At 34.6% G+C, this 20,907-nt stretch overlaps 1 protein-coding gene and 1 long non-coding RNA gene across 10 annotated transcripts in view; one reads left to right on the plus strand and one right to left on the minus strand.

The window, feature by feature from the left end:
- Positions 1–16,447, plus strand: part of LOC123526568 (segment polarity protein dishevelled homolog DVL-3-like) — a 76,505-nt gene extending 60,058 nt beyond the window's left edge. For 6 of the 9 annotated variants that reach the window (XM_053523065.1, XM_053523066.1, XM_045305801.2 and 3 more), the window contains one exon: positions 297–4,109. In XM_053523065.1, the coding sequence (XP_053379040.1) occupies positions 297–526 (230 nt within the window). In that variant the 3' untranslated portion in view covers positions 527–4,109. Of the gene's footprint in view, positions 1–296; positions 4,110–16,213 lie in introns of those variants that run through there. The other 3 variants (XR_008367016.1, XM_045305790.2, XM_045305792.2) reach the window with 3 other exon arrangements.
- A 925-nt stretch (positions 16,448–17,372) lies between these two features.
- On the minus strand, positions 17,373–17,753 carry LOC128548409 (uncharacterized). The gene is made up of 3 exons (XR_008367018.1): positions 17,655–17,753; positions 17,531–17,561; positions 17,373–17,499 (listed from the first exon to the last, which is right to left on the minus strand). It is a non-coding gene; the product is annotated as an uncharacterized LOC128548409 (long non-coding RNA).
- Between the last annotated feature and the right edge of the window lie 3,154 nt (positions 17,754–20,907).

Below are 20,907 nucleotides of genomic sequence, written 5' to 3' on the forward strand. Positions count from 1 at the left end.
TGCTAGTAATATTGCATTAGTTATGGCTTCCTTCTTTTTTTTCCCAAGTCAGTAATTTACGACGCTTTTTTCCACAATTTACCAGAACCGGTATTGCCCCAAAATCTGAAAAGTATCCCCGAGTGTCTAAAATATTTTTAGGCTTAGTATCAACAATGCGAAATACATTGATGACAGAAATTTCTATATCCTTGATAATTATTTATCAGCAATATTTCAAAAGCGTTAAGCTTGCATTGCTATGTAGATGCTGAGATATGGAGGTGGCATTTTTAGTTTTCTTTATATGTTTATAGGTAGCAGCGCATCGGGTAGTAGTCGAAGAGAAAAAGACAAGAAAAAGTCATCTAGTCCAGCTGGAAGTGGGGGGAGTGACACAGAAACAGTTGCTAGTTCTCGTATTGATCCTAGCGAGGTTGGTGGGCAGCGCCCAGGTTTGGGCGTGCCGCAAGATGTTAGTGCAAGCAGACAGTCATTCAGAATGGCTATGGGAAACCCATGTGAGTTCTTTGTGGATGTCATGTGATCTGTATTGTGGCCCCTTTACAGCCAATGAGAAACTTCGTACTATTTGTGAGCAACCAATGAAAAGCTTTGTTACAAAAACTTACATGAAAATGGAGAACTGAAGTGGAAATTATGATTTAGTGAATTTTTAGTGGGAAAAAGGGAAGGTTTTCATTGGTTGGAAATGGAAAAATTAAACCTTACGCATGAATGTTGTACACACGGAATACTTAACACAGAATGCAGTAATACATGTATTTAGAACATAATTATAAAGGTGAAGATAAATTATTAAATCACTATGTAGTTACATACAGCTTGCATATATGTGTGATTGTAGTGGTGCTGTTCAAAAGAAAAAGTGTGTTGTACCACATTGCATTCTGTGACTGAAAATAAGCTAATAAGAAAGTAGTATTTATAATACAGTACGAAATAAATTTTCCGTCTAATTTGCACTTTATAAGACTACATGGCTGATTAACATAATCATATTAAAATCGTATTTTAATATGGTAAAATGGCAGAAATATTTGGCAAGGCTTGTTTTATGATGGGGACATATACACATATTAAATCACATGTTTCCTAGTTTTGACAAATTGAAACAAAAATTTTGAGCCATTAAATTACAAAATGAATTTAGAAGCTAATTTATTCACTTTAATCTGAAATGAATTTTATACCTTGTTTTGTTACGGTATTATTCATGTTCTATTTTCACACCAAGTTTTAACATAATTTTTTCTTCCATTGCACAATGTTTACTGTCATTTGATTCTATAGACGAATATTTCTGTCTGTATGTCAAGTACTAAAATGGAATAGATTGACAATTACCTATTTGGCTTCAACAGGAAACAAAATTCTATTTACCCACAAGCCTTTGTACTAACTGCAGTAAATGCCAATGATGTCTTTAACGTTCACTGAGCACCGTTTGATAGTTATTGTTTTATCTCTGGTAAGTTTAAAATTTGGTCATTTTTCTCGGCTTGGACCTGTGACAGTAACTGCAATCAGAGCAATTTTAATAAGATGACTTCTCACTTTTTTGTCCAATCGCAAGAATATTTTATAGTAATCGGTTTCTTCTCCATCTCTCAGTATAGGATCCATAGCAAATTTTTAACAGTACATTTAGTGTATTTGGTTTGTAAACTGATTGAATTTATTTATTGATTAAAACTTCTTGATGTATGGTAATTTTGTAAAGCCTTTTAGTACAAAGTGGATTTTAGGACTAGGAGAACACATTATGTTGGAAACATGTCAGTTTTGAGGGAATTTTTGTGTATAGTCGAATTTAAAAATGACTTGCCTGGTATAAGTTACACATGCATTATAAGTTTATTATATCTACATAATTTAGGGTAGATCATAGCAGTTTCAGTTGTAACAATAGTTGATATGATTTCATGCTTTTCAGTGGATTACTGTTCAAAATATAACAATAGATTATCCCTTTATGAATCCACTGTTTCAAACAGTGAGAAAGTAAATATAACTTTCACTGGTATGGAATTAAACTTGTGCGCAAATTAACCTAAAATAAAGATGAAACGGCATCGGTGAAATGTTCTGTAGAGACAAAAATTACATGTATACTATTTCAAATGTGAATATATAGACCAAACAATAAAAAATGTATGAAAAATCAAATGAATATCATACAACTATTTTACTTTGACAAACAAAATCGTCATGACATGACATTGTAAAAAACATGTAAAGTTGCATGGATAGAAAAATTTTGGTTAAATATACCGTTGAAAAAGCATGAAAAAGGAAAAAAATGTTTTACATGTAATATCAAATTATCTTTCACTCGTGAACATATTTGAATTCTACATTTTCTCTTGTCACTGCACCATTCATAAAAATATTGCATGTTGTTTTAACTCTTTGAAAGATTTTTTTGTCTTACAGTTAAGGATGGGCACCAATATCAGTTATTCTATGCATAGTTATATTTATATAATTATAATGATGTGCATGTAATCTTCCACCACCAATGTCATTTTTGAATTGTGACTATAATAATTGGATTATGTATGAATGCATTGTACTTATTTGACAAATACATATTTCAAAAACAACAGCATGTTCTTAATGTGTTACAAAGCGTGATGCATATATTTATTTCATAATGCATGTTGAATAATGCATGATGTATCTCACCATTCTGTCACATTGTAACTTTAAGTGGGTGCTCTGCTTGATTTGAGATATGACTTGTCTTTGGCATTTGGCATGTAATATTTAGTAAAAGATTAGAATAGCTTTGATACTTGCCACAGATTTAGCTGTGGATCTACCGTCTCACCTGTGCACTAAGACCATGCTTTGAAGTAGTCTCTCTTTGTAGATATTTATTCATGATACGGTAGGTTAAAATAAAAGACAAATATTTAAAGGGGAATTAAATTACATACAAATGATTGTAGTTGAAGTGTTGGTGACATTGAAAGTTTTTGAATTTTTGGAATTTTAAAACGTTCATGAAAAATACGTGCCAGGATTTATTTCCAGGTTCCCCGAAACATGTCATTATGGTCAAGTAAAGATAAACAAACTGCTGTAGCACTTTGTTTTGTTTTCAGTGATCCCTGAATATTTTCACAGGGTAAATGTCCAGAACTGGCAGTTTAAAAACTTTTTCGGGGGTAAACATATCCACATGTACCATATATAGAGATCAGAGGTCTTAGGGCAGGTGTGACTGTATTAAGAGTCAACAAATGAATAAAAAGTAACAATTGGTGGTGGGGCGGAGTGACGGGGAGGGAGTTGGGAAAATCGTCTGTAGTATCTCAAGTCTCGAGTACCCATACATTGTATGTGCCATATGCTACAGATTTTCTTTGAAAACTTATTGTAGGCTTTGATAAAAACAAGTTTTCTTTATGATAAGATATTTTATTCAAGTGAAAAAGACTTCACATGTCACAGGAGAATGAAATGTTATTTGATATTTAATACACTTTGTGTTAAGTTTTATATAAATCTGTTCACATTAAAAGAATCCATGTTTAATTGACAGGTGATTCAGTAATGGATTTGTGACCTTGAAATTGTGGTCATAGCAACAGTAGTACCTTGTGACCTTGACCCTAAGTTCATTGCCATGGTGACCGAGAGGAGAGGTTCAGCTTGAGAAACAAAACAAAAATACTAACATTCATAGTGTTGGGGAAAAATACAAATGTGCAATTTAGACATTATGGACAAGTTTTCAGATTTTATCATAAAAGGAGAATGTGTCAACCCCATGTTTTATAGGTTCATTTTATTTAACCATGATATATCATTTTTACTTCTAAGTGAATGCCTTTTTAATGTGTGTATGAATATTTATTTATTTTGCAATTTTTATGTAGCAGTTTATAAGAAGTTTTTCAACAATGGTATAAAAGAAGCCAATTTTCTAGTGCCCACCTCTTCTGTTAGAACAAATTGTGAACAAAATGAAACCAGAAAAACACAAGAAGAAAAAACTTTGGAAAAAAATAACATTTGTCATTTGAAGCTATTTTAAATACCATCTTAGATAAATGAAAATCATGTAAAGTAGTAAAACTAGAGATTTTGGCTGTGCTATTGACCTTACGCCAGTGTTGATTGACAGGTTCCAACTGACCAATCAGATAACAGAACTGATAAGCCTTGTTGTTAGCCGCCATTTTGTCCGTCAAACTTAGTGCCGGACTCGCCAGTCAAAGAATATAAATACCACCGAAAAATCGTCCAAAATGGTAAAAAGGTGACGTTACGACACCTTTACATCAGACACAGGGAAGAGAGTGTAATATTAGAGCGCTTCCCTTTTCCAAATCCACTCTCAGACCTCGAATATTGTCAACGATGTATCAGGCTCTGTGGACGTCCTCAAGAATAGTTGATCTTAAAAATCTTATAAGAGTGTTTAAAAGCAAAGCAATTCGACTTAGCACTCATTGTGTTATAACGTTTTAATTATTTCATTTAAATCAGTGTAAAATTCTATGAAAATTAACTTTCTTATTTAACAAAAGTGCCTAGTATTCTTTATTCAATAGTAAAAATATTCCATCAGTTACCAGATTAACTGGTATGTACTGATAAAACACAAGTATTTGATGTTCTATATTATTTGAATGGTAACGTGTAAATATTATGCCTTAATGTACCGGAAACAGGATTTATGCATTTTTTAAGGTTTACATCAATCTCCCACTGGTGTATGTTAAGTCATACCTGGGTGATAATACAACAAATAATAAACATGATAAAAAACTATGACTAAGATTTTTTTAATGAGTCTAATCAACAATTTTCCAGGCGCTCAAAGTTTTAACTTAGCACTCGGCGTGTGCTTTCGTTCTAAATTTCATTTTAATAGACAGCGTTAACTTCGTCTAAAATTCCAGAAAAAATAGCATATTTCGTATAAAGAAGATATGTTCTTAAACAAAAATTATACATTCATTCTGTATACTTTATAAAGAAATTTGGTAGGCTCAAACATTGTTTTAAGCTGCGATGCGCCGGTATATGTCTTGAAATATGAGTATGGACTATATCATCGCCTTGGACTATATCTTATTTTTTTATCATTTACACGTTTTAATTCTAATAAGGGAACTTTCGTTACTTATACTTAAAACACATCATGTCTAAGTATTAGACATTAAATGCTATGTATCTGAATAATGTTGAACAATGATATGAGCATCTTAAATGAGTTCCGGTATTTCGAAATCCGACGTTTCTTAAATGACACAAGTGACAATTTTTACATGTAAATTACCTTATTTAATTTATCTAATTATTTTGAAATAGGATTCAGAATCCACAGTCTGATTTCAACCTTAATTAATAAAAATCAATGTTCTAGTCTGCTTAATATAGTCATACCCTACATATGTAGATTTCCGGGAGATCGAAATTTGACGTTTCTATAATGAAAAAGAAACGGACAATTAAAAAACCCCCCCACAAAATCAGCTATAATGGTTTCAGAGATTTCCGTCTTTTTTACGTGTTTTCCGCTCGGCCCCCTTCCTTGTTTAGTTTTCCTCATACTTTGGTGCAGTTCCCGGCTTTTAACAACAACGTATCCTTGTTTTTTGTAGAATTTATGTTTCACTACAGAACATCCGCTTATTAACGATTGTGTTTTGTCTTTTCACTTTAGAAATACATGTGAATTGAGGTAGCGTACGCCGAAATCAACTAGAATGTCCGGCAAAATATTTCTGCCGTCGCCATTTGATTCCTTTGTTTGTCGGGCCTAGCATGAATTGTTCCCCCTGAAAACTGGTAGGCGTGGCTACAGGCTATCTGGCGTAAGGTCAATTAAAAGCAAATTACATCCAACTATACATACATGCTACCACATAAAATAGCTTATTATCACCAAGGAAACAGAGGCCCAATGAATGATATCCTGATCACAACAGACTTTGTTAGAAACCATGCAGAAATAAGTATGCTTCTTTAACCTTTAGCCTGCTGGGGGCCAGTGATTTTGCCTTTGCAACCAGTGCAGACCAAGATCAGCCTGAATCTCCATGCAGGTTTATCATGGTCTGCACTGTTCGCTAGTCAGTAAATTTTCAGTGAACACCCCTTTGAAGTGGTACTGCCCAAATTGGATGAAAGACCAGTCCATTTTAGAAATTTAGGAGGCTAAAGGTTAAATACAGTGTTAAGGTACATCTTTTTGTAGCATCATCTCTTCTGTGTTGACAGTATTAACTTGCAGAAATTTTGTAGTCTGCTACCAAAGTGCTTTTTTGTTACATTATGACAGGCTTGCTCTAACTTTAGCTTGCATTCTACAAACTAATTTTTTTAAAGTCCTTATGTATCAGTGATTTATAATGCCATGATCAATGAATTTATTGCACAGCTTTAAATTTCTACGCTGATTAATTTATTTATATAATTATATTTACTGCCATTGATCAACTCTTGTATTTCTTACTGAATGTTCCCTTTGATCAGTGTGTACTGAAATATTGTTTGGTACCTGACACAGTTAAAATGAGATTGTACTGTGATGTTTTTATCTGATATATACCTGGTAATGTTTCTATTTCTTAGAAAGACCTATCTCGTATATTGGCATTTTGTTTTACACATTTTCCAAGCAGAAGTTGTGAATTAAGCAGAGGTTGATTTTCTAAGAAAAAAAAATATTTTGAGCCGCACCATGAGAAAACCCAACATAGTGCATTTGCGACCAGCATGGATCCAGACCAGCCTGTGCATCCGTGCAGTCTGGTCAGGATCCATGCTGTTCACTTTCAAAGCCTGTTGCAATTAGAGAAACCATTAGTGAACAGCATGGATCCTGACCAGACTGCGCGGATTTGCAGGCTGGTCTCGATCTATGCTGGTCGCATATGCACTATGTTGGTCTTCCTATGATGCGGCTCATATTTTGTTCAGTATGCATCATCAGAATATAACCAACGTGTTCTTTTCTTGTGCATTGTGCTTGCAAATATCTCACTGTATATTCAGTTTTTTCCGCACTTGTCATTTTCTGTAATTATAAAAAGATTCTGAAAATATGAAAAGTTTTGGATGCTTGACATATACTGACCAAAAGAGCTAACCTGCCAGTTATTATTTTGACCAGTTGTATGGTCTTGTAAAGTGTTAAATTACGACAATTAGTGATATTATAAATGTTGTTTTTCCATACAATTTGAATAACTTGAAAAAATGTCTACTAGTTTTTCTGATTTTACACACAATAATTGTGTTTGAAACCAGGCTTGGAGCGTAGAATTTTTTGTTTTGACTGAAATAATGCTTAGAGGGTTACCTTAGGTCTTCCTACTCTCTTAAAAGCTGGAAAGTCATCATATGACCTTGTGTTGGCATGGCATTTATCCCAATTAAAAAGATATGCGTTTATCTTGTACTGTAAATCACATTATATTCGTGTGATCTTTATTTCGCGAATTCCCGCACCCTGAATTATTTCGCGGCTTTATGAATTCGCGACAGGAGGGTCAGAAATTTAAATTCGCGAAGTTTCTTATCTTTTATTAGTGAAATTCCAATTCCGGAAGTTGTGATTACATTTAATGTCCATTCTTCCGTACCGTACCAGATTTATGCACGCCAAAGACTCGTTAAATACATGATCCGTAACGGTTATTTCGTATTAGTAATCGGTTACTTTATTCACACAAATTACTTTTGTTCGACTTAAATTGATTGAAAAGAGCTTTTTAATCCTTTATTCAATTTACGGGCGATTATTCTTATTACATTTAATAGCTGATAAAATGTTCAAAGTTTGTTACAGTAATTTCTTAAATAATTGTAACGTACAAGTATATAATACAATGGTGTGATAAATTGTCCACTAATCCCTATTGTTATCTAAACGAAATGTGTAAAAAATCAGGTTTGTTGAGAAGATAAAGGATGATATGGATCATCCCCTCAGGTAACACGCGCTCTGCTTGTTTGACAAAGTGCATCAAGGAGATGCTCTCCGTAACCTGTTAAAAAAACAAAGTTATCATCCTGCCAGCTGCATGTAAATCCAACCTCTACACATTAGCGTTAATTCTGTCTTTAAGCAGTATATTCTACATGAAATGTAGTTTCAATGATTTTTATTATACTTATTGATAATATATTGAAATAAATTGAAGTACATTTAATAAACATCGTGTACAGGTGGTAGTATTCATTGTTGAACTTGACCGTATTTCGGACATTTTTTTCGAATATGTCTGTATGTTATGGAAGGAAACTTAACGCGGATTTATGAATTCGCGATGCACCCGATTCGCGAAAAATAGCGAAAATTAAAACCCCGCGAATAATACCCGATTTACAGTATTTCACAAAAATAATGCAAATATTAGAATGGTGGGTCAGCTGTTTTGCTCAGTATATATACACTGCAAACCCTTTCTGCATAAAGGAGATGGCGGGGGCCTCCGTGGCCGAGTGGTTAAGGTCGCTGACTTCAAATCACTTGCTCCTCATCGATGTGGGTTCGAGCCTCACTCGGGGTGTTGAATTCTTCATGTGAGGAAGCCATCCAGCTGGCTTACGGAAGGTCGGTGGTTCTACCCAGGTGCCCGCTCGTGATGAAATAATGCACGGAGGGGCACCTGGGGTCTTCCTCCACCATTAAAGCTGGAAAGTCGCCATATGACCTATCATGTGTCGGTGCGACGTTAAATCCAAAAAAAAAAAAAAAAAAAAAAAAAAAAAAAAAAATAAAGGAGATGGCACACCAAATTACCATCATGTTAGTTTTAGATATAAACTGAAAGCTTTTTTTGTAAGACTTTAAAAATAGTGGCTGGTTATGTATCATTTAGCATGAAGTTGCCATGGTGATTCTTGAAAATTACTCAACATATTTTTCATGAATTTTTATAGTTTTGTCATTATGAATTTGGAAAGTGTAAAACTTGTTTTCCTACACAGTATGTGATGCGTTTCATGGTGCTTGTATGTTTTATAATGCATGTGTTCAAATATACATCATGTTCAAATCTATAGTTGTCATCGAATGAGTATTTCAGCTAATGAATTTTTAGCTCACCTGATCACAAAGTGCTAATGGTGAGTTTCTAGGGTCATTGATGTCCATAAGATCATCACCTACAATTTCTTTTATAGTCCATCTTTTACAGAAAACCAATTTAAACCAGATTTCACAGGAATGGTCCTCAGGTGATCTCAAATTCCTTCAAATCTAGGTCATCCATGCAGAATTCTTGTTGTAGAAAATGCTGGCACCAAAATGAATACAGAAAACTTCGTCTCAGAAGTCCCTGGCTTTGCCTAACATTTCTTGGGTGACCCTCTACCAAATACTTCCAGGCCATGTTGATTTGTTAGAAAAGAAAGAACATGGTTGCTAGTTGACAGGGCTAATTATTTCAACATGGTTAGGAAAACTGAAAATTTTTCTCTGAGACTGATGGCTAGACATAAGAATGATTTCACTCTAATTTCCCTTAGGTGACCCTCTTCCAGATTCCTTCAAGCCGAGTTGATTTGTTAAAAAACATGGCCACCAGGGGGCAGACCTAGTTTTCTCTGTATGGCCTGTATGGAAAACTTTGACAGTCTTTTTGGAAAGTATACTGAAATGACCCTAGGGGTAACCTACAAATTTTTTTAAGCTGTGTTGATTTGGAAAAAAAACAACACAAATTACATTGCCACCAGGGGGTTGGGCTAGTTTCTTCTGAATGGCTCGGAAGGACTTTTAAAATCTCTGAAACCCCTAGCCAGATTTCAAAATAATTTCTGTCAGATTTAGTATTGGGTCGTCGGTGTTCAACAAGTAGGTCACTAGGTCATAGAATATAGGTTAACATACTAGAGGTCACATTTCTACCTGATTGATACGTTCAAAAATAAGTCCTCTAGGGTCCAGTGCCAGGTTACTTATTAAATGATAGAAATATTTGGTCAGCACATTCTGCCTTAATAACATAAAACATTGTCAGCTTTTTCTTTTTTTTTGAAAATCTAGATCATATTAGATACTAAGTAATCTGGGGTAACAACAAGTCAGGTGAGCAGTGCAGGGCCTTCATGACCCTTCAATGTAATATTTCAAGAAAATATATGAAAATTAATGTCTGAGTCGTCTGTTTGTTCTTCCATGATACAGGATCCCTTTCACAGATTGAATGAGAATTTTAAATAAAGAATGACAAAAGATATGTAGGTAACTCATAAATATCTAAAAAAAAAAATTGTCCGTATGAAGTGACACATCAGGATACTTTTCAAAAAGATAGGCATTTCGACATTTCATAGCATTCTTTCATACTTACGGAAATATATAATGTGCAAATCTCTCAGTACTGAAGGATATATGAACAAAAAATGCAGTTTTGAAATAATTTCAGTCCTACCTGAATTACCTGAATGAGTAACCTTTTAGAGTATGACAGAGACGTAATGGTCTACTTAACCGAACTGAAAATATCTTTGATATATTTATCTACCAGACACTGACAAATTATTCTTTACTGTTGTATTTAAATTGCTTTAAAGTTTACGTGTTTTTGTTTTTTTTGTGTGTACAAAGGTCTGAAAAAGCAAACCCGACTTTGCATAAATATGTGACAACATCCTGCCAGGTAAATGTTTACGGCCCTCATAATACAATTCAACCAAAACAAAATCAGGTCTAATGTCAGTTTAACAGCTGTTTTTATTTTAACATCAGTCTAGTAAAAATGCATATTTTAACATCTACTAAAAATGCAAAATGTACTTTGTAAACTGTTTAAAAATTCCAACAATTTTGTCATCATGTTTAAAAGAACTATTTTAGCATAAAAGTTCACTTTAGACATTTACAATTCTGTTAATTACATATTTATGTCTTCCATGCATGGTAAAATTCTGAACATGTATATAATTATATGTTTCTAAAACAGGAAATATTGTTTATTAAATTTGTTAAGAACAAAGTTCTGAAAAATTTAACCAGATCACTGTTTATATTACAGGGAATCTAGGTAATTAACTGATCTGAAAAATTGCAATTTTTTAGTTCACCTGCATGATAGGTGTTTGAACAAGTAATGAATTTTTAACACAAGAAAGATGAAATAAAGAAAAATGTAATTTTTATGTTATGCTAGGTCTGTTGTTATTATGAAATCTGAATATTTCAGTATAAGCGATTCGATAAAGTTATTCTTGAGTTTATGTACAGGTTAATTTTTCAGTAAAATAAAGATATCATTTAGGTTGTGCCTTTCTTGTCAATGCAAATTTCTTTACAAAGATAAATATGTCATTAAACTCTAGTTTTGTTTTAATGCAGCTTTATGTAGCTATTTACAGTATCCTGAGTGATTTTCTGTTGTGAAAAATGCCATACATTTATGAAATACAGTGTGACTGTGAGGTTGTTGTGTGAAAATCCCATATAGTTAGAACTACATTACAGTTGCACTGTAAGATGATTAGGAACATTTAAACATTGGTGATAATATTGTACAAGAGTGTGGAGCTGAGTTTTCTAATGCTTGTGTTTATTTATGCAATTTGAGCATTAAAAACTGGCATATAGATATGCATATACACATAATACCTGTCGATTCACAGCTGAATGTTAGATATAATTTTTATGTTTTGTGTGTCCTAAGCATGTATTTGTGCCAGATAATTAAACATCTCCTAACATGTTAGGGACCTCTAGAGAAATAAAAATGTTTCAAATGCACAGTTTGCATGTTATTTCTTAACACCATTTCCCCAGTTGCCTAGTACAGCCTTAACACCATTTTCCCAGTTGCCTAGTACAGCCTTTGCTTGGAAAACACCACCGTTTACTTAAAAAGAGGATGTGCATGTCTGTGACAGTATGATAGTATAATAAGTGCACGTCTACGACTTACAAGAAGTTACGCACGTGCATGTCTTGTTACCACATGAGTGGATCGATACTCAAATCCATGTCTGTGACAGCACATAGATACTCGAGTGCACGTCAGTGACCGCATGAACTTGAGTATGTGCACAGGTAACACTGTCTTCCTGTTGGACAAAGGTCACTTGGATCCAATATCTTAATAGTGTTGATTAAAGGGTTTGCTTGACAGTAAATTTAAGGAAGGGACCTCAAAATGAAATGAGATATCTTTGTTATGCAAAGCCCTAAAAGCATTTACTGTGAAATCATTAATATTCGTGGGGGACTAATTTTCGTGGTTAAGTCGATCTACGAAATTTAATCCCAACGGACAAGTAAAATCCCCAATCATTTTATGTTCAAAAGTTGAAATCCACGAATTCATATCCCCACAAAATTGCCGTTTTGACCAAAACCACGAAATTTCATCCCCTCGAAATAAAATTGTTACAGTATCAAATTTTGCCCCTTGTTACCTAGGCTGAACTCTGTACATTTATGATCTGATCTTGACCTCCAAAGAAGAGTGGTGTATTGTTTTGCTCATTGTCAGTTGGTAGACTGTTTGGTTTCCGCTAAATTACTAGAGAATTCTTGGTCTCGCACTGATTAAACTTTATAGTGCAACTTTATAGGGGGCGGGAGAGGTGTTGCACATTTCATTACCTCTCATTAACAGACTCGATCAAACCAAGTCTGTATTATTCTTCTTGGTTGCATACTTTGCTTCCAAAGGATCTTTTTACAGATTTTATTAACTATCACAACAGCAACCTTTAAATGCCGTGTGGCTGCTGTAGAAAGTCTCCCCGTTCTTGGATTCGTGTTTTTATATTTTCTGGTCCTTTGGGATTATTGAATTTTCTGGTGCTTTGGGGTTATTGAGTCTATTCGACATATGTGTAATAGATTTCCGCTATAAGCCGTTGCTAGGGGGCGTGAGAGGTGTTTTTACACTTCATTACCTCTCATGAAGAGACTCGATCAAACGGAGTCTTCTGTTATTGTGCTTGGTGGTATTCTATGCTTCCAAAGAATCTTTACAGATTTTATTATTTATAAGATGTTTGCTTTTGGACTGCAGATGACACATTTTAGCTTGACTATACGAAGTATATGGAGAGCTATCCTACTCACTCTGGTAGTCCGCGTCTACACCATGGTTAAAGTTATGATGCACTTTCACTTTATCACTGTTATTACTTGATGGATGTGTTTCAAACTTAATGCAGTTATTCCTCATCATTGCCCACATCACATGACACAAGGGCCTTAACTCGCGAAGTTTCCCGTTTTTACTTTGAGTCTTATGTCACAGTAAGGTTTTGATGCACTTTTACTCTATCTCTGTTACTAATAAATGGATGCTCCACATCACTACCAGCATCATAAGAAACTAGATCCATAACTCTTTCACAAATGTTTCATGAATTATGCCCCCTTTTTACTAAGAATTTAAGGTTCATTTTGATGTATTTTTACTATATTTTTGTTTTTACAGAAGGGATTCCATTGAAACTTAAAACGATTGTTCAACATCGTTAAGTCTAAGGGTAGCAATTGCTTGTTACTTGAAATACTAAATGTAACAGGAAAACAAACCAGCAACTATTAACAATAACAAAATTTATTTATTTTAAAAAGAATTCTAATACCATAAAAATGTTAACTAGTCGTAAAGTCCAGTGATAATATACTAGAATAGTCCAAATCCTGTCCTGGTCAAATTTAAATCCAACCAGTATTAATTCCAAATTTCATCCAAACAATATAAATCAACTTTATCTACAATGTTTAATGTAAATCCAGTAAATGTTAAATGACCAAACTCGAATATTGTATCATTAAGAAATACAGGAAAGTTTTTCAGTAAGAGCTTAAAGGTAATTTTCATCAAGAGCCATACCAGGTAACTATGTGAATATGTCAGATCGTAGAAAAAATATTGTTAACACTTTCTACTCCATTTGCATAAAGCTTGATCGGAATTTTTGGTCTAAATTAAATTTAGGACAAATTCGACAGTGAAACTTGGTAATTGAAACACTGGAGAGACCATATTTTCTACTGGACACGTGGTGTAATTGTCCAATCGTAGAAAATCCTCATAAACACTAGAAACCACAGTGCATAGCATCATCTTAACCATGGAGCCAAACGTCATAGTAATGCTCGTGTGATGAGCTTTCTGATTCCTTCAGTAAAGCAAAAGGCCATGACAACCAAAACAATAAGACTGGAAATTTCAAAAATCCTGGGTTTGATTTCAAATTAATTTCACAGCAAAGTTCCTTGGGTGACCCTCAACCGAAACGATATATATAATATTTCCTAAAAGCATATAGGAAGCCTTTTAGTATCTTGTCAAAAAAACGCTCTCTAGCCAAATTTCAAATAATTTTACAGCTATTTTTCAAACAAAATTGTTCAAGCAACCTATGCGACTCCAATGAGCATTCTGGGGCATCCATGGGTCTCTTGTTAAATAACTTTGCACAAATATTCACCAGGAAAGACAGCATTGTGTTGTTGCATGCAACTCCTACTTTAAATGTCAAGAATATTCCTGTATTTAGTTTTCAAATCAATTATAACGCAATTTGGTTTGGGATAACGAAAACGAACTACCATTACGAAGACATAGCTTTTGGGACATTTTTTTTCCGACATATTAATATTTGAGCTTGTGTATTTAAATTTAAATTTGGTCTCTATGGCCTTCACCTTGTCGCAAAGAACAATAGTTTTCTGGTGAATGACCTCTGAAGAGTTCAAGGTCGAGAGCGCTGTCCTATCCATCTGCTCTTGATATCATCAATATTTTACTGATTTACACAACTAACACATACAGCTACAGGAACATAACCTCTCCAGAAATTCCGTTCTCCAAGCCCTTAGCCGCTACTTGAATAAGCATTTGACACGGACTATCTATTCAATGTCAATAAAAAACGGTGTTATTCCTGGCCAACTTCATTTTGAGTGAGCAAATACCACGCTGTCAATAAACTTTAAGTTGATACGACAAAACAAAGTACATGTATACCAATATGGAGAAGACGAAGATCAAAAATGGTGTAACTTCATATCAACAAAGCACATTGAACAGTTTTGCTATCACCATGCATGTAAAGTTTTAAATTCGCCGCCTCCGGTAATTTTGTGGCTTTCTGACTTCGTACTAAATCATGTCGACCCCTAAAAAACAGCTTAGATATATTGAGCACGAAATAGTCCTATTTAAGATATTTTTAGCATATCTGTAAATAACAATGGCTCTAGTTGAAAACAATCGTTGTCCGTGTGTAACAAGTATGCTTTCACGTATAACATTATCTCCTTTGAATGACATGTTTATTTTTACAAACTTAAGCGAAAAGGTAGACCTATGTAAAACAAACGTTGTATAGTCATTATTTTAGTCCAACAATTTTGTAGCTCATCAAAACTGGTTAAAATGAAAAAGCCAGGGCTGAAAAAAGAATATTTTACTTGTTTACATCTTTGCAATGTCAACCATAGACGACGCGACGCGTGCACAGATTACTAATTTTGCATGTTTGGAAAAAAAATATTTTAAAATGCATGAAGTTTGTACAGATGCGTTCATATGCGCCAATTTAGACATGCCTAGTAAACACCACAAAAACAGTATCAGTGTATTTTCAGCGACGGTAAGTAATATTATTGTTCTAAAACAAAACTGTGGGACACGGAAAATTAAACGTTATGGTTGTGAAAATTTAATGTTGACGTTACATCTCGATTCGAGCCCAAGTATGGCTGAAGCCGAGTCCAGTACAAACCCACTGCATTATGCGAAGTAGGTGTCTAGCGGTTCCTGGTGACCGTGCGTGCGTATTAGATAGATAGATATATATATATATATTAGCATGTATTGGTATGCCAAGACATTAACATAGCAACAGCATCGAACTTGCCTTAATATGTATGCAGGCTACAACTAGAATAGATAGATTCTCCTTCCACGAAGACTTTTAAGAAAGTGAAAAACATAACGATAAGTCGTAGTCATTACAGTTTTGTTAACTCTTTAAAATCTGTCACTTAAGGTGATTGAAAAGTAGGCTTCTTCAGTAAAAACCTTGGCAGAACAGTAACAAAGGTAAACCGAGAGGTGTTTTTCACAAATATAGCCAAAACAATAAGCATGAGAAAACATTGTTTTTGACCGCATGAAAATAGTTGTAATAATCGGTATTTCCCTTGATGCAAAGTTTGACAGTAGCAATCACGTTATAACTTACTCAGTAATCTTTTTATACATTTCAGGTAACTACCTTATTGCGGATATATGAACCTCTATGGACAATATTTCTTATTTTTGGCTACGGATGTCACGTACGTTATGGATGATACATTTGAAAATTCTTTGATGGATGGCTCACTTGAAGAAGTTTACCTGTGAAATAACGAAACGACACAGTTCACGCAACTGCACACCACATTCTTCTGGATTTATGCTTTACTTTTTTTAAAAGAGTTTCTATAAATACGTTACCTTGATCGGAGGTTATGTTTTTGTGTATGTTACAGAAATGATATCTATGCGCAACGTGTTCCATAGTTAAATGAAAACCACTGTATGCACGGCATATGATCCTTGGTGTATATCTGTCAGAAGATGAAGAGGATTGCATTTTGAATTACTGGTAATTTATTCATTTTGTGTAATGTACTCTCTGAGTTTTACTTTAGAATTGCAATGCAAAACTAGCTCTTCGTTATGATACTACTTTTGTATGCATATACTTTATTTAAGATGGATGGATGGATGGATGGATGAATGAATGAATGGGCGACATAACGAACGTACGGACGAACGAATGAATGAAAATAATTAAAGCTTCTCGAATGAATTTGTGATATTATAAAATCGGTGCTTAATATTAGTACCAGTCGTCGAGTTATGTAATACTGTTTATATGTCTTGATTTGATGTGTGAGAAGTAGGGGACTAATGAAGTATGTTCATCATATAAAGGCAGGAAATCAACACATTAAGCAATGACTTGCTGCAGGGAACGTTTATGACGATTTACTGATAAATGACCCGCGCCATGAGAAAACCAACATAGTTGGTTTGCGACCAGCATGGATCCAGACCAGCCTGCGCATCCGCGCAGTCTGGTCAGGATCCATGCTGTTCACTTACAGTTTCTCTAATTCCAATAGGCTTTGAAAGCGAACAGCATGGATCCTGACCAGACTGCGCGGATGCGCAGGCTGGTCTGGATCCATGCTGGTCGCAAAGCCACTATGTTGGTTTTCCCACGGCACGGCTCAAATACCAACCAAGCCCACCAAAATTAGGATTCTTTTGAAAAATGGGTGATTTTCAAAATTCTTTTTTTTTTCTGTTAAAATTCAAATCAAGACGCAATCTGAATATTCTGAAAACGTAAGCTGTTGTCAGTATTGAACAGAATAGAAATTTGACTGGAAGTGTTCTGCATGTGTGACGAACGTTAAATCAATATCAATACCTAACGGAACTTACATTAGGTTAGCTTTATCATATCTAAAACAGCACTTATTCGGCAAACATTTTACTGAACCTACACTCAGTTAGTTAAACTTTTACTGAACCTACACTCAGTTAGGTAAACTCTTACTGAACCTACACTCAATTAGGTAAACTTTTACTGAACCTACACTCACTTAGGTAAACTCTTACTGAACCTACACTCAGTTAGGTAAACTTTTACTGAACCTACACTCAGTTAGGTAAACTCTTAATGAACGTACGGTAGGCTGAGTAAAGCTTATTAAATCTACACTGTTGGCCAAACGATTACCAAAGCTACATATTTGATTGTATTTAAGACAAATTTAAATGCCTTAAGTTACATAGATTATGGTTGCAGATTATTTCTGCCGTCTTAATATCACCATGTTGCATATTGCATATGCTTAGCTGAAGGCACCAACACGCCAGGTCGGCAAAACTAATTTTATCGTTTCGTTCTGGCATAATGGCGTGATGGCGTCAGCAAGCCAGAACAACAAACTGAGGCGCCAGCATGCCAATTATGGGACATCAGAAAGACAAGTGTTTTGAAAATGTCGTAATGCTTCTCTTATATTGTCCTGGCGTATTAAGGTTTCTTTGAAGAACTACAACTAAGCGTACCGATACAACAAAGAAGGACTTTGTTTTTCTGGCAGAGGCGCCAAAACCTTTCCAAACCATCAGCTCGCTAGAAAGAGATAGCTGAAATCTGCCAGGTCATTTTAACCTCGGGAAGTGACTGGTACTGGAACAAGAGTTAAACATGATGGAGCCGTTAACTATAAAAAATGTTTCTTTGCAATGTAAAAAAAAAAATGATGATATATGTAGCTATGTTTGATTTATTTTCATTATTTCTAAGAAAACTGATTTTATTTGAATATTATCAGATGATCCTGAAAACAATTTCCTTCTTAAACAACAAACAAGTAAAAATGACCTTTATGGACGGTTGAAATAAAATGAGGCGTAATAACTACAAATATATTAAAATTGTCAACTGTATTGCGTACAAAATTTCTGTCTTCGGCTAAGTTTGACCAATATTGTTGTAAATATTTACTCCTAGGAAATAGCTTTTAGAAATCGATGTTGTTACTTTTTTATTTTTATTTTATTTTACTTTCTGTCCCTTATGTACACATTTTGTGATATGAAATAAACTCAAATAGTCTTCGAAAAAAATCACGTGTTTGTATTCTTGATTTGAGTAGTAGTGGCCACCGGCTACTTCCACAACTCTGACTCCCTATAACTGTAACTATATGATAGAGACATATTTAGACAAAACGTCTATTTAAAAATAAAAGGGGAACCTAAACACACGCCCTTTTCAGAAAAAATCAGCGTTTTATTTCTTTTGTTTGTGTATATTGTAAAACTACCAAAATACGTTCAGTTCCATGATCCAACAAATCATGTGTAACCTTGCAACGCATTTCTGCCGCAACCAAATTCAGCCGAATTTTGATTGTCTGTACCAACTGCGTTGCTACCATTTTGATTGGAAAAATGCACCCATGACCAAATCAACATATGGTAGGCCTACTGATAGACAAACAAATCCGTAAGAACATCCTTTGGAAGAACTGAACGGAAACTAGCGGAATACTGGCAGTTTCGGTTTGCCTATATCTGTTTATGGGATATATTAGAATGAAAACGCCCATGGTGTCCTTAAGCATAGGCTTTTAGCGAAACATTATTATAAAACAACTGTGATTCTAAGTCAATAAAGCCATAATACTCCAAGGCAATAGAAAACGACACTATTGGAAATATCACATTTTACATTACTCTCGGAAATATTGCAATACCCTCACACATGTAAAAATATTTTTGGGCATATCGCAGTAATACAGACACAGTAAACTCCAAGTGAAGTTATTTCCCCCTAATTGTTTCGAATTTCTAAATATAAATCTGGTTAGTTACTTTTTAAGATTTGTTTGCTTCATTGTCTATAGACACAATATCCGAGAGCAAGACGTTGAAAAGGCTAGGTCTTGTTTCAAAGGCCACGGCCAAGACTGATATTCTATCGCCACCCGCTTTAGCTCAATAGTGACAGCGTAGATCTATGGAAATTTGGGCCACGAGTTCGGTCCGATGAGCTCTTACTTATAGACAAGCACCAAAAATGCTGCAATCTGAATGGAATTAGGGGCGTCCTCTGTATCTTGCACTATCCTCCAACTAATATTACTAACAGCCTTCTAGTGGAGTCGCCCATATGGCTTATATATAAACAAGAAGGAGAGCTTAGTTTATGAAGATTTTTAAATCTAACCAAGGAAATCGATGAGCGTGTAAAATATTTCACTTTTAAGATGTATTTCATTCAAAATCACTAGTTGAACAAACATTGGCCAAAATGTGATCGTGGTATATATTGCGATGATAAAAACAGAGGAAAAGCATAGTTTGATAACAGTTTTAATTTTATTTTTTAAATTCATTTTTAGCTCACCTGAGCTCAAAGTGCTCAAGGTAAGCTTTTGTGATCGCCCAGTGTCCGTCCGTCGTCCGTCGTCAACAATTTGACTGTTAACACTCTAGAGGTCACAATTTTGGCCTAATCATAATGAAACTTGGTCAGAATGTTACCCTCTTAAAAACCTTGGACGGGTTTGATATTGGGACATCCGGGGTCAAAAACTAGGACACCAGGTCAAATCAAAGGAAAAGCTTGTTAACACTCTAGAGGTCAAAATTTTGGCCCAATCTGAATGAAACTTAGTTACCCTTAATAAAATCTTGGATGAGTTTGATATTGGGTCATCTGGGGTCAAAAACTAGGTCACCGAGTCAAATCAAAGGAAAAGCTTGTTAACACTCTAGAGGTCACAGTTTTGGCCCAATCTTAATGAAACTTGGTCAGAATGTTACCCTTAATAAAATCTTAAAAGTATTTGATATTGGGTCATCTGGGATTAAAAACTAGGTCACCAGGTCAAATCAAAGGAAAAGCTTGTTAACACTCTAGAGGTCACAATTTTGGCCCAATCTTAATAAAACTTGGTCAGAATATTACCCTCAATAAAATCTTGGACGAGTTTGATATTGGGTCATCTGGGGTCAAAAACTAGGTCACCAGGTTAAATCAAAGGAAAAGCTTGTTAACACTGTAGAGGCCACATTTATGACTGTATCTTCATGGAACTTAGTCAGAATATTACTCATAATGATCTCTAAGTCCAGTTTGAATCTGGGTCATGTAGGGTCAAAAACTAGGTCACCAGGTCAAATCAAAGGAAAAGCTAGTTAACACTCTAGATGCCACATTTATGACCATATCTTAATGAAACTTGGTCAGAATTTTAATCTTGATGATCTATAGGTCATGTTTAAATCTGGGTCATGTGGAATTAAAAACTAGGTCACTGGATCAAATCAAAGGAAAAGCTTGTTAACACTCTAGAGGCCACATTTATGACTATATCTTCATGAAACT

The sequence above is a fragment of the Mercenaria mercenaria genome, chromosome 14 (assembly GCF_021730395.1).
Source record: "Mercenaria mercenaria strain notata chromosome 14, MADL_Memer_1, whole genome shotgun sequence".
NCBI classification, from domain to species: Eukaryota; Metazoa; Mollusca; class Bivalvia; order Venerida; family Veneridae; genus Mercenaria; species Mercenaria mercenaria.